Source organism: Pan paniscus, chromosome 20, assembly GCF_029289425.2.
Source record: "Pan paniscus chromosome 20, NHGRI_mPanPan1-v2.0_pri, whole genome shotgun sequence".
Taxonomy (NCBI): domain Eukaryota; kingdom Metazoa; phylum Chordata; class Mammalia; order Primates; family Hominidae; genus Pan; species Pan paniscus.
In genome coordinates, this window is record NC_073269.2 from 11,488,632 (window position 1) to 11,502,277 (window position 13,646).

A 13,646-nucleotide genomic window follows, 5' to 3' on the forward strand; every position below is an offset into this window, starting at 1 on the left:
CCGCCTGTTTGTTCTTTTGAGACAGTCTCTCTCTCACCCAGGCTGGAGTGCACTGGCGCAATCTTGTCTCACCGCAACCTCCACCTCTGGGTTCAAGCAATTCTCCTGCATCAGCCTCCCGAGTAGCTGAGACTACAGGCGTACGCCACCATGCCTGGCTAATTCTTTTGTATTTTCAATAGAGAGGAGGTTTCACCATGTTGGCCAGGCTGGTCTCAAACTCCTGACCTCAAGTAATCCGTGCGCTTCAGCCTCCTGAAGTGCTGGGATTACAGGTGTAAGCCACTGTGCCCAGCCTACAGCTTTTGTTTTTGAGACAGGGTCTTGCTCTGTCACCCAGGCTGGAGTGCAGTAGCTCAATCACAACTCACTACAGCCTTGATCTCCTGGGCTCAAGTGGTCCTCCCACTTCAGCCTCCTAAGTAGATGGGACTACAGGCAGGCATCGCCATGCCTCACAATGCTTATTTTTCATTTTTTGTAGAGATAAGGTCTTCCTATGTTGTCCAAGTTGGTTCTAGACTACTGAGCTCAAGCGATCCTCCCACCTCTGCTTCCCAAAATGCTGGGATTACAGGCATAAACCACCATGCCTGGCCCTATACAGCTTTAATAGATGTTTGCATATAGTTTTCCAAAGTGGTTATTCCAATTTAAACTCCCACTATCCTTACAGGAAAGACTGGTCCCTCCATAATCTAGTCAGCACTTGGTGTTTCTGTGTTTTTCCCTTTAGCTAAGTTGATATCTATATAATAGTATCTTATTGTAATTTTTATTTTTTTAGCATTTCCCTGAAGCTAAAAGGGTTAAACATTTGCTCAAATTTTGCTGGTCATTTAGGCCGGGCGCGGTAGCTCGTGCCTATAATCTCAGCAATTTGGGAGGCCAAGGCGGGTGGATCACTTGAGGTCAGGCGTTCAAGACCAGCCTGGGCAACATGGTAAAACCCTGTGTCTACTTAAAATACAAAAATTAGCTGGACGTGGTGGTGGGAGCCTGTAATCCCACCTACTCAGGAGGCTGAGGCAGGAGAATCGCTTGAACCCAGAAGGCAGAGTTGCGCTGAGCCAAGATCGTGCCACTGCACTCCAGCCTGGGTGACAGAACAAGACTCCACCTGAAAATTAATGATAATAATAATAATAATAATAATTTTTTACGGTCACTTGTTTATATTCTTTTGTGTAGGGTCCATTCAAGTTTTTCACCCAGTTTCAAGTGTGTTTTCATTATTTTTCTGTTTGTTTGACATTATTATTTTTTTTTAATATTAAAATTTTTTTTATATATACTCTGGCTTGATGTACTTTCCTGGGGGTACAGAATCAAAACCTCTTCCCCCACTCCGGTTTTCCACGCTTTCTCTCTTACTGATGTATTTGAATGAATAGTTGCTCTTAATGTATCTTAATATGGTTCAAATTTGAATTTGCTCCTTTCTATTTAGAGTTTCATTGTATCAAGAAGGAAGATTGTCTCCTCATTGACTGTGAAGCTGTTCTTCTACCTAGTTTTTAATTAAAGCTATTTACTGTGTTTTATACTTGGAACTGAAACTAAGAGTATAAGAAATTAGGCCAGGCACGGTGGCTCACGCCTGTAATCCTAGCACTTTGAGAGGCCAAGGCAGGTGCATCACTTGAGGTCAGTAGTTCGAGACCACCCTGGCCAACATGGTGAAACCCCGTCTCCACAAAAAATACAAAAATAAGCTGGGTGTGGTGGCATGTGCCTATAGTCCCAGCTACTTGGGAGGCTGAAGCAGGAGAATCATTGAACCCAGGAGGCAGAGGTTGCAGTGAGCTGAGATCCTGCCACTGCTCTCCAGCCTGGGTGACAGAGTGAGACCCCATCTCCAAAGAAAAGAGAGAAAAGAAAGAAATAAAGAAAGAGAAAGAAAGAAAGGAAGGAAGGAAGGAAGGAAAGAAGGAAAATTAAAATGAGACTGAACCTAGAAAAAAGGTAGATTAGCAAAGTGGAACAAGGTTCAAGAGCAAATATTCCCACCAAAGCATGAACAACATTGGAAAATTCAGAGACAAGTGGGATGTGATTAAAAGAAGAGTAGAGAGAACTTGGACAAGAATGGATATCAGAAGTGAAGGAGACATATGCACCTTCCAAACCAATGAAAGACATCAACCCACAGATGCAATTGACTCCACACCCTCTAGGCAAAGGAAATACACAGGAAGCAATAATGAGCTACACTGTGGCCTACAAACCAACCACAACGAGAAAGAGTTTAGAGAATGTGGAAACCAAAGAAGCAAGGAAAAGCCTGACAGCTGACATCTCAACACAGGTAAAATGAGATAGACATCAGTGGGGCACCATTTCTAATATGCTGAAAGAAATTTGTCAAACCAGACACCCGTACCTCACAGCAATATTGCCCCCAAATAAAGATGCCTAAATAAAAGTGTAAAGGAAAAGAATTAGTTGTTAGCAGCATTGAATTAGAAAAAAAATACTAGAATGAATTCTCAAGTCCACAGGGAAATAATCCCAGATTGAATGCTAGAAATGCAGAAAGGAATAAAGATGAATGCACAAGATAATCTGTAGGTAAATATTAGTGCATATTGCTTTATGAAGCAATACTAGAAATGTCTCCTGGAGAGTAAAATATGTGTAGAAATAACATGCATGAGAATGGTAATACAAAAGTCAGAAACAGCTAAAAAGAGAATTAAAAGTGTTCTAAAGTATTCGCATTTTGTGGGAGGGGTTAAAGTAATTAACTGTATCAGAGTATAGGATTTAATTATTAGCATAACTACACAGATTTGTATGGCTGTAACTAGCAAGTTCATGGAGATAACAATAAAATAATAAACATATTTGATTCAAAGTCAGTCAAGTAAAGGCAAAAGGAACGTGAGTCAGTTAAGTCAAAACCTAGGAAAAATGAGATGATTGAAACAATTTCAAATTTACTGGTAATTATATTAAATGTAAATGCACAAAATAGAACTTTTTTTTTTTTTTTTTTGAGATGGAGTCTCACTCTGTCGCCCATGCTGAGCTGCAGTGGTGCGATCTCCGCTCACCGCAACCTCTGCCTCCCAGGTTCAAGCGATTATCCTGCCTCAGCCTCCCGAGTAGCTGGGATTACAGGTGCATGCCACCACACCAGGGTAAGTTTTGTATTTTTAGTAGAAATGGGGTTTCACCATGTTGGCCAGGCTGGTCTCGACATCTTGACCTCAGGTGATCTACCTGCCTTGGTCTCCCAAAGTGCTGGGATTATAGGCGTAAGCCACCTCTCCCGGCCAAAGTAGTAATTTCTTTGCAACAACTGTGTGATATATTCTATAGGATTGTGAATAAAAGTTTTGGGCTTTCTTTTCTTAAAGAACATTGAAATGGTCTTTAGTTTTTGTTATTAAATCAAATATTACGTGAACATTGATGTACATAGACAATTCCATTCCTATTTCTATAGAAAGTATTCAAAGATGTTTGGAAAACTGGGAGAAAAAGGGAAACATATCTAAAATGCTGATATTAACTGTAAATACCACCCCGCCACACACACACACACGTATTAAATTCTTTCTCTACTCACACTCTGTGTAGGTAACACCACATTGGTTTCTGTATACAGATTTAGAAATGCCTCAAATCCAATGGGCGGAGACAGGGTGTTCCCTGTGGATTATCCACTGATTGCATTATCACTCGCTTTCTCTATAAAAAGGGGAACCAGATGCAGAAGTCACTGCATTTTCCGGCAAGCCAAGGGTTGTCTGCATCTCAAGAGTGGGGTCAGCAAGAGAAACTCTACGGCTATGGGAGTGCCTGCGTTCACCTCTTTTCCGAGCCCACCTGTTCTGGTGAGTACGGGATTTTTATTGATTACAGGAATGTCCATATGTGTCCTTTTTCTTTCTGTAAGACAGCTTTACAGTTAGCAGTGGGTTGTTCTTAAAACTGGATGTTGTGGAAAGTTATACCTCGGGTGTTAATATTTGTTGAATAATGTTCATAGTATTCTCATTTTTGCCTATGAAACTGTATGGGGATAATAGTTTTGATTTTTTTTTAAAAAATCCAACATCACTAGGAAAGGGAAGAAGTATTATTTGGCCTTGCAGTCTTCAAATTGTCTCCCTCTCTGGAAAGCTCCTGAACCAGAAATTGCTTGGTCCGTTTTTTTAAAAAAACAAAAAACAAAAAACTTTAGTTCTCTGGTAAAATTTCATGATGAGTTGCTTATTCCCTAAACTCACTGTCACGATTCATTGTAGTGAATTTCTTTTCTGTTTCTCTGTTTCTCCTCCTTCCGTCCCTCTCTGTCACTCCCTTCTTCTTCATCATGGAACTTACTTATATCTGATATTCCACCAGAAATTTGTTTTTAGTGCGTTTATAATGTCTTCCTTCTCACCAAGATGAAAATCTACAGAGTGGTGATTTATGAAGTTTACTTCTGGATCAGGGGTTCTACTGCACAGCTTGGCACATCATAAGTGCCCTGTAACTAAGGGGACTAAATAATTTTCCCTCCAAAGGGGAACATCTTGGGTCAGTATTAATCTTCATGCCAGGGGTACTGTAAGGGGTAGTATTAAACTTTATGCCAGGACAACAAAAAATGAAATGAGAAGGACAGAAACGAAGGCTTTAAAATGGAAAGTGCACTGATGAGGTTTGTGGGGGAAACAGCTTTATGAGACTAGAGTCTTCCAACTGAGTTAGAGCAAGAAAGGACGTCAAATCTTAGGAGGCGCTTGATCATCTTTCTCAGTATGTCATCAAAAGATTCTCTCATGGTAGAACTCTAGTTAATTGAGCTGCTTAGAAACAGAAGGCAAACATGGTGTTTCTGAGGTTTTTCTTCATGAGCAGGAGGTGTTCAGGTGAAGGTGGGATCTGGGTGTGGCAGTGAGTATTTAAGGTGGCGAGTGCACGATTTCTTTGGAAACCAGAGAGTCAAGGAGCTATGAAAATGATGTTGTGTCCTGAAGCACAGCAGAAAGAGATACAGAGAAGCGTGAGGTCTTGGTGAACAGGGAAGTCTGGGATCCCGGTGTCCTGTTGGGGATGGGTTAGGAGGCACCAGCATCTGTGTAGCTGACAGTGGCAGGGAAGAGAAGAGAGGGGTGTCCTCTGAGGAGGATGAGGAGGGACAAGGTCTGGAACTGACCCTGGGTCATGACCTTGAGCATTTAGTCCTGGACTCGCATCAGCCCGATGAGGTCCCAGGACCCAGTGTCAATACCTGGAGCTCCTGCCAGCAGCATCAGGGTCACACGGAGAAATGCAGACTCTAGGGTCCACCCCAGACTTACTTGGGTTCAGGTCCACATATCTGACTTTAGCAAACCCTGAGGATGTACACTGCCATCTGAGACACATTTCCCCAGAAAGAGAGGCTGGTGGGAAGATTCCACTGAGCTGAGAGAAGCCCCCCACAGCTGATCTTCTCCTGTCTCCATTTGGTTGAAATTTCACATTTTCTTTTCTTTTGAAAGGGGAAGCTCAAAAGAAACATGATGCCCTGGGCTTTACAGAAGAAACGAGAAATCCACATGGCCAAGGCCCATCGGAGACGAGCTGCGAGGTCTGCTCTCCCCATGAGACTCACCAGCTGCATCTTCCAGAGGCCGGTGACGAGGATCAGGTCTCATCCTGACAACCAGGTCAGACGCAGAAAAGGGGATGAGCACCTGGAGAAGCCGCAGCAACTCTGCGCCTACCGGAGACTGCAGGCCCTGCAGCCCTGCAGCAGCCAAGGAGAAGGTTCAAGTCCACTGCATTTGGAGAGCGTCTTAAGTATCCTTGCAGCGGGGACGGCCAGTGAATCTCTGGACAGAGCTGGTGCTGAGCGTGTCCACAGCCCGCTTGAGCCCACCCCTGGGCAGTTTCCAGCTGTGGCAGGGGGGCCAACCCCAGGAATGGGTTGTCAGCTCCCACCGCCCCTCTCTGGCCAATTGGTGACTCCTGCAGATATCCGGAGACAGGCCAGGAGGGTGAAGAAAGCCAGGGAGAGACTGGCCAAGGCCTTGCAGGCAGACAGGCTGGCCAGGCAGGCAGAAATGCTGACATGTAGATGAAGCGCAGTCCCGGGCTTTCGGTCCCTTTCTTTTAATGCCCATCCTCATTCCTACTCTGAATTGTCACCCTTTTCCCTTCCCCACCAGTTCTTTAATAAAAGTATTTGAAAGGCAACAGGTGTAAGGAGTGGATGGTTTTGTGGTGAGAAATTGGGTTTTATGGGATGAGGAAGGAGACCTTTACATGTCACTGTACATCTCAGTTTCTGTTTACCATGATTTTAATTAATTGGGTTTTTTTTGTTTGTTTGTTTGTTTTGAGACGGAGTCTTGCTCTGTTGCCCAGGCTGGAGTGCAATGACATGATCTCGGCTCACTGCAACCTCCACCTCCCAGGTTGAAGCAATTCTCCTGCCTCAGCCTTCCAAGTTCCAAGTAGCTGGGATTACAGGCGCCTGCCACCACATCCGGCTATTGTTTGTATTTTTTTTAGTAGAGACGAGGTATCACCATGTCGGCCAGGCTGGTCTCAAACTCCCGACCTCAGGTGATCCACCTGCCTCAGCCTCCCAAAGTGCTGGGATTACAGGCATGAGCCACCGCGCCCAGCCACGCCCAGCTAATTTTTGTATTCTTGGTAGAGTCAGGGTTTCATCATGTTGGCCAGGCTGGTCTTGTCCTGACCTCAAGTGATCTGCCCACCTCAGCCTCCCAAACAGAATTTATTGTTATTATTATTTTGAAGAACTCCAAGTCCTGCCAGGGCAGGGTGGTTTACACCTGTTATCCCAGCACTTTGGGAGGCCGAGGCGGACAGATCGTTTGAGGTCAGGAGTTTGTGACCAGCCTGGCCAACTTGGTGAAACCCCATCTCTACTAAAAACACAAAAATTAGGCCGGGTGTGGTGGCTCACGCCTGTAATCCTAGCACTTTAGGAGGCCGTGGTGGTTGGATCACTTGAGGTCAGGAGTTTAAGACCAGCCTGGCCAACATGGTGAAACCTCATCTCTACTAAAAATACAAAAATTCGCTGGGCGCGGTGGCGGGTGCCTGTAATCCCAGCTACTCAGGAGGCTGAGGCAGGATAATTGCTTGAACCCGGGGGGGCAGAGGTTGCAGTGAGCCGAGATCGCACCAGTGCACTCCAGCCTGCACGACAGAGCAAGACTCTGTTTCGAAAAAAAAAAAAATACAAAAGTTAGCTAGGCTTGGTGGTGGGCACCTGTAATAACAGTGACTCGAGAGGCTGAGGCAGGAGAATTGCTTGAATCCGGGAGGCGGAATTTGCAGTGAGCTGAGATCACACCACTGCACTCCAGCCTGGGTGACAGAGCCAGATTCTAACTCAAAAAAAAAAAAAAAAAAGAACTCTAAGTCCTTCATTTCTAAGTCAAGAAGAGGACATTTCTGTCATTTCAGGGGGTCTCAGATTTTGCAGCTCATTTGAATTTCACAGTAAAATTTAAAAGGACTGGTGTCTGGATCCCAGGCAGGATCATTTGCATCCGTATAATGGAGTTTGCTGAGGTGCTGAGGGAGACATCAGTACCTTGAAATTGCCCTACATGATTAAATCTGTAAGCTAATTGTGTCTTTTTTTTTTTTTTTTTTTAATTTGAGACGGAGTCTCACTCTGTCGCCCAGGCTGGAGTGCAGTGGCGCGATCTCAGCTCACTGCAAGTTCTGTCTCCTGGGTTCACGCCATTCTCCTGCCTCAGCCTCCCGAGTAGCTGGAACTACAGGCCCCCACCATCACGCCCAGCTAATTTTTTTTGTATTTTTTAGTAGAGACGGGGTTTCACAGTGTGAGCCAGGACGGTCTCAGCTCCTGACTTCATGATCCTCCTGCTTTGGCCTCCCAAAGTGCTGGGATTACAGGCGTGAGCCACCGCACCCGGCCCTAATTGTGTCTTAAACTTCCTAGTCCCAGGTCCAAATTGGCAAAATAGCCAGTATTTCTCTGCATCCCCAAAAATCAAACCAGGAGGATTTACGCAAGGAAAAGATTGTGAAAAATCATAAGAAAAAACTGAGTAGTCACTGCAGAGACCAAGGCTGCAGAAATTGTATTTTTTTATCTGTTTATCTATCAGGTGTTGGGTGTTTGTTTGTTTTGAGACAAATTCTCACTCTCGCCCCGGCTGGAGTGCAGTGGCGTGATCTCAGATCACTGCAACCTCCACCTCCCAGGTTCAAGGGATTCATGTACCTCAGCCTCCCAAGTAGCTGAGATTACAGGTGCCCACCACCATGCCTGGCTAATTTTTGCATTTTTAGTAGAAACAGGGTTTCATCATGTTGGCCAGGCTGGCCTCGAACTCCTGGCCTCAACCAATTCACCTTTCTCGGCCTGTCAAAGTGCTGCGATTAGAGGCGCGAGCCACTGCACCCAGGTGTGTGGGGTTTTTTTTTGTTTTTTTGTTTTGTATTGTTTTGTTTTGAGACAGAGTCTCACTCTGTCACTCAGGCTGGAGTGCAGGGGCGCTATCTCAGCTCACTGCAAGCTCCACCTCCCAGGTTCATGCCATTCTCCTGCCTCCGCCTCCCAAGTAGCTGGGACTACAGGTGCCCACCACCATACCCGCTATTTTTTGTATTTTTAGTAGAGACAGGGTTTCACCGTGTTACCCAGGATGGTCTTGATCTCCTGACCTCGTTATCCACCTGCCTTGGCCTCCCAAAGTGCTGGGATTACAGGCATGAGCCACTACGCCCGGCCTGTGTTGTTTTTAATTGTATGTATTTAAGGCATACATGATGTTTTGATGCACGTATATGTAGCGAAATGATTACTACAATGAAGCAAAGGAACATATCTGTCTCCTGATGTAATTACCTTTGTGTACGTGTGTGTAGAAAGAGTAGCTGAAATCTACTCTTTCGGCAAATTCCCAGTATACAAGGCGGTATTCCTGAGGTTGCTTTTATGGGATGGAAGTTTGCTACAGATTGGCCATAAGTGGAAGTTTATATCTCAGTCTCTTTTCCTCAATTGTTATTGGCATAGAACTTACATAGAGCAAAGTGCAAAAAATCAGACACGTACATCTTCATGAACTTTCACAAACTGAACGCACTCATGCCCAGCACTGAAATCCATGAATAGAATAGCGGATTCATCCCCAGGTGCCTTTTCCCGCCACCTCATCCTGCCTCCCACGAAGGCACCCTCTGTTGTAACAGCACCTAGGATTAGTTTGGCTGGTTTTTGTTTCACGTGTAGGGAACCACATGGTATGCACTGTCTTGGGTTTGGATTAACCTCAGCTTTGAGAGATCAAGGCTTAAGGTTGTGCCGGTTGTCATTTGTGAGCTCTGATTGCTGTGAGAAGATCCGATGGGTGCAGATGCCCCAGTATTTATTCATTCTCCTGCTGTTCATTGGCTGGTTTCTGACAAGAGCTATTATGACTGCAGGTTCTGTGCCCCTCAGAACATGAAATTGGTGGGCACGCATGTACAATGTTGAGATAAATGCTGTGTGCAAGGGAAGAGGGTAGACGTTTATACGGCTTTTGGGGTTTGTTTGAGACGGAGTATCGATCTGTTGCCCAGGCTGGAGTGTAGTGGCGCGATCTCGGCTCACTGCAACCCTCGCCTCCCAGGTTCAAGCGATTCTCCCGCCTCAGCCTCCCAACTAGCTGGGATTACAGGCATCCACCATCAGGCCTAGCTAATTTTTGTATTTTTGTGGAGATGGTGTTTCACCATGTTTGCCTGGCTGGTCTTGAATTCCTGATCTCAGGTGATCTGCCTGCCTCGGCCTCCCAAAGTGCTGGGATCACAAGCTTGAGCCACCGCCTGTTTGTTCTTTTGAGACAGTCTCTCTCTCACCCAGGCTGGAGTGCACTGGCGCAATCTTGTCTCACCGCAACCTCCACCTCTGGGTTCAAGCAATTCTCCTGCATCAGCCTCCCGAGTAGCTGAGACTACAGGCGTACGCCACCATGCCTGGCTAATTCTTTTGTATTTTCAATAGAGAGGAGGTTTCACCATGTTGGCCAGGCTGGTCTCAAACTCCTGACCTCAAGTAATCCGTGCGCTTCAGCCTCCTGAAGTGCTGGGATTACAGGTGTAAGCCACTGTGCCCAGCCTACAGCTTTTGTTTTTGAGACAGGGTCTTGCTCTGTCACCCAGGCTGGAGTGCAGTAGCTCAATCACAACTCACTACAGCCTTGATCTCCTGGGCTCAAGTGGTCCTCCCACTTCAGCCTCCTAAGTAGATGGGACTACAGGCAGGCATCGCCATGCCTCACAATGCTTATTTTTCATTTTTTGTAGAGATAAGGTCTTCCTATGTTGTCCAAGTTGGTTCTAGACTACTGAGCTCAAGCGATCCTCCCACCTCTGCTTCCCAAAATGCTGGGATTACAGGCATAAACCACCATGCCTGGCCCTATACAGCTTTAATAGATGTTTGCATATAGTTTTCCAAAGTGGTTATTCCAATTTAAACTCCCACTATCCTTACAGGAAAGACTGGTCCCTCCATAATCTAGTCAGCACTTGGTGTTTCTGTGTTTTTCCCTTTAGCTAAGTTGATATCTATATAATAGTATCTTATTGTAATTTTTATTTTTTTAGCATTTCCCTGAAGCTAAAAGGGTTAAACATTTGCTCAAATTTTGCTGGTCATTTAGGCCGGGCGCGGTAGCTCGTGCCTATAATCTCAGCAATTTGGGAGGCCAAGGCGGGTGGATCACTTGAGGTCAGGCGTTCAAGACCAGCCTGGGCAACATGGTAAAACCCTGTGTCTACTTAAAATACAAAAATTAGCTGGACGTGGTGGTGGGAGCCTGTAATCCCACCTACTCAGGAGGCTGAGGCAGGAGAATCGCTTGAACCCAGAAGGCAGAGTTGCGCTGAGCCAAGATCGTGCCACTGCACTCCAGCCTGGGTGACAGAACAAGACTCCACCTGAAAATTAATGATAATAATAATAATAATAATAATTTTTTACGGTCACTTGTTTATATTCTTTTGTGTAGGGTCCATTCAAGTTTTTCACCCAGTTTCAAGTGTGTTTTCATTATTTTTCTGTTTGTTTGACATTATTATTTTTTTTTAATATTAAAATTTTTTTTATATATACTCTGGCTTGATGTACTTTCCTGGGGGTACAGAATCAAAACCTCTTCCCCCACTCCGGTTTTCCACGCTTTCTCTCTTACTGATGTATTTGAATGAATAGTTGCTCTTAATGTATCTTAATATGGTTCAAATTTGAATTTGCTCCTTTCTATTTAGAGTTTCATTGTATCAAGAAGGAAGATTGTCTCCTCATTGACTGTGAAGCTGTTCTTCTACCTAGTTTTTAATTAAAGCTATTTACTGTGTTTTATACTTGGAACTGAAACTAAGAGTATAAGAAATTAGGCCAGGCACGGTGGCTCACGCCTGTAATCCTAGCACTTTGAGAGGCCAAGGCAGGTGCATCACTTGAGGTCAGTAGTTCGAGACCACCCTGGCCAACATGGTGAAACCCCGTCTCCACAAAAAATACAAAAATAAGCTGGGTGTGGTGGCATGTGCCTATAGTCCCAGCTACTTGGGAGGCTGAAGCAGGAGAATCATTGAACCCAGGAGGCAGAGGTTGCAGTGAGCTGAGATCCTGCCACTGCTCTCCAGCCTGGGTGACAGAGTGAGACCCCATCTCCAAAGAAAAGAGAGAAAAGAAAGAAATAAAGAAAGAGAAAGAAAGAAAGGAAGGAAGGAAGGAAGGAAAGAAGGAAAATTAAAATGAGACTGAACCTAGAAAAAAGGTAGATTAGCAAAGTGGAACAAGGTTCAAGAGCAAATATTCCCACCAAAGCATGAACAACATTGGAAAATTCAGAGACAAGTGGGATGTGATTAAAAGAAGAGTAGAGAGAACTTGGACAAGAATGGATATCAGAAGTGAAGGAGACATATGCACCTTCCAAACCAATGAAAGACATCAACCCACAGATGCAATTGACTCCACACCCTCTAGGCAAAGGAAATACACAGGAAGCAATAATGAGCTACACTGTGGCCTACAAACCAACCACAACGAGAAAGAGTTTAGAGAATGTGGAAACCAAAGAAGCAAGGAAAAGCCTGACAGCTGACATCTCAACACAGGTAAAATGAGATAGACATCAGTGGGGCACCATTTCTAATATGCTGAAAGAAATTTGTCAAACCAGACACCCGTACCTCACAGCAATATTGCCCCCAAATAAAGATGCCTAAATAAAAGTGTAAAGGAAAAGAATTAGTTGTTAGCAGCATTGAATTAGAAAAAAAATACTAGAATGAATTCTCAAGTCCACAGGGAAATAATCCCAGATTGAATGCTAGAAATGCAGAAAGGAATAAAGATGAATGCACAAGATAATCTGTAGGTAAATATTAGTGCATATTGCTTTATGAAGCAATACTAGAAATGTCTCCTGGAGAGTAACATATGTGTAGAAATAATATGCATGAGAATGGTAATACAAAAGTCAGAAACAGCTAAAAAGAGAATTAAAAGTGTTCTAACGTATTTGCATTTTGTGGGAGGGGTTAAAGTAATTAATTGTATCAGAGTATAGGATTTAATTATTAGCATAACTACACAGATCTGTATGGCTGTAACTAGCAAGTTCATGGAGATAACAATAAAATAATAAACATATTTGATTCAAAGTCAGTCAAGTAAAGGCAAAAGGAACGTGAGTCAGTTAAGTCAAAACCTAGGAAAAATGAGATGATTGAAACAATTTCAAATTTACTGGTAATTATATTAAATGTAAATGCACAAAATAGAACTTTTTTTTTTTTTTTTTTGAGATGGAGTCTCACTCTGTCGCCCATGCTGAGCTGCAGTGGTGCGATCTCCGCTCACCGCAACCTCTGCCTCCCAGGTTCAAGCGATTATCCTGCCTCAGCCTCCCGAGTAGCTGGGATTACAGGTGCATGCCACCACACCAGGGTAAGTTTTGTATTTTTAGTAGAAATGGGGTTTCACCATGTTGGCCAGGCTGGTCTCGACATCTTGACCTCAGGTGATCTACCTGCCTTGGTCTCCCAAAGTGCTGGGATTATAGGCGTAAGCCACCTCTCCCGGCCAAAGTAGTAATTTCTTTGCAACAACTGTGTGATATATTCTATAGGATTGTGAATAAAAGTTTTGGGCTTTCTTTTCTTAAAGAACATTGAAATGGTCTTTAGTTTTTGTTATTAAATCAAATATTACGTGAACATTGATGTACATAGACAGTTCCATTCCTATTTCTATAGAAAGTATTCAAAGATGTTTGGAAAACTGGGAGAAAAAGGGAAACATATCTAAAATGCTGATATTAACTGTAAATACCACCCCGCCACACACACACACACGTATTAAATTCTTTCTCTACTCACACTCTGTGTAGGTAACACCACATTGGTTTCTGTATAAAGATTTAGAAATGCCTCAAATCCAATGGGCGGAGACAGGGTGTTCCCTGTGGATTATCCACTGATTGCATTATCACTCGCTTTCTCTATAAAAAGGGGAACCAGATGCAGAAGTCACTGCATTTTCCGGCAAGCCAAGGGTTGTCTGCATCTCAAGAGTGGGGTCAGCAAGAGAAACTCTACGGCTATGGGAGAGCCTGCGTTCACCTCTTTTCCGAGCCCACCTGTTCTGG

General features: G+C 44.1%; 1 protein-coding gene across 1 annotated transcript; it reads left to right on the forward strand.

Annotated features, from left to right (window-relative positions):
• The first annotated feature begins 5,487 nt into the window (after nucleotides 1–5,487).
• On the forward strand, nucleotides 5,488–9,653 carry LOC134729661 (putative methyl-CpG-binding domain protein 3-like 3). The gene has a single exon (XM_063600768.1). It carries the CDS (start codon nucleotides 5,502–5,504, stop codon nucleotides 6,063–6,065), a length of 564 nt encoding a protein of 187 aa, XP_063456838.1. The 5' UTR covers nucleotides 5,488–5,501; the 3' UTR covers nucleotides 6,066–9,653.
• Nucleotides 9,654–13,646: the final 3,993 nt, after the last annotated feature.

What these genes read in the sequence shown, in the direction of transcription:
- LOC134729661 (XM_063600768.1), top strand. Translation starts at nt 5,502, where the DNA reads ATGATGCCCTGGGCTTTACAGAAGAAACGAGAAATCCACATGGCCAAG.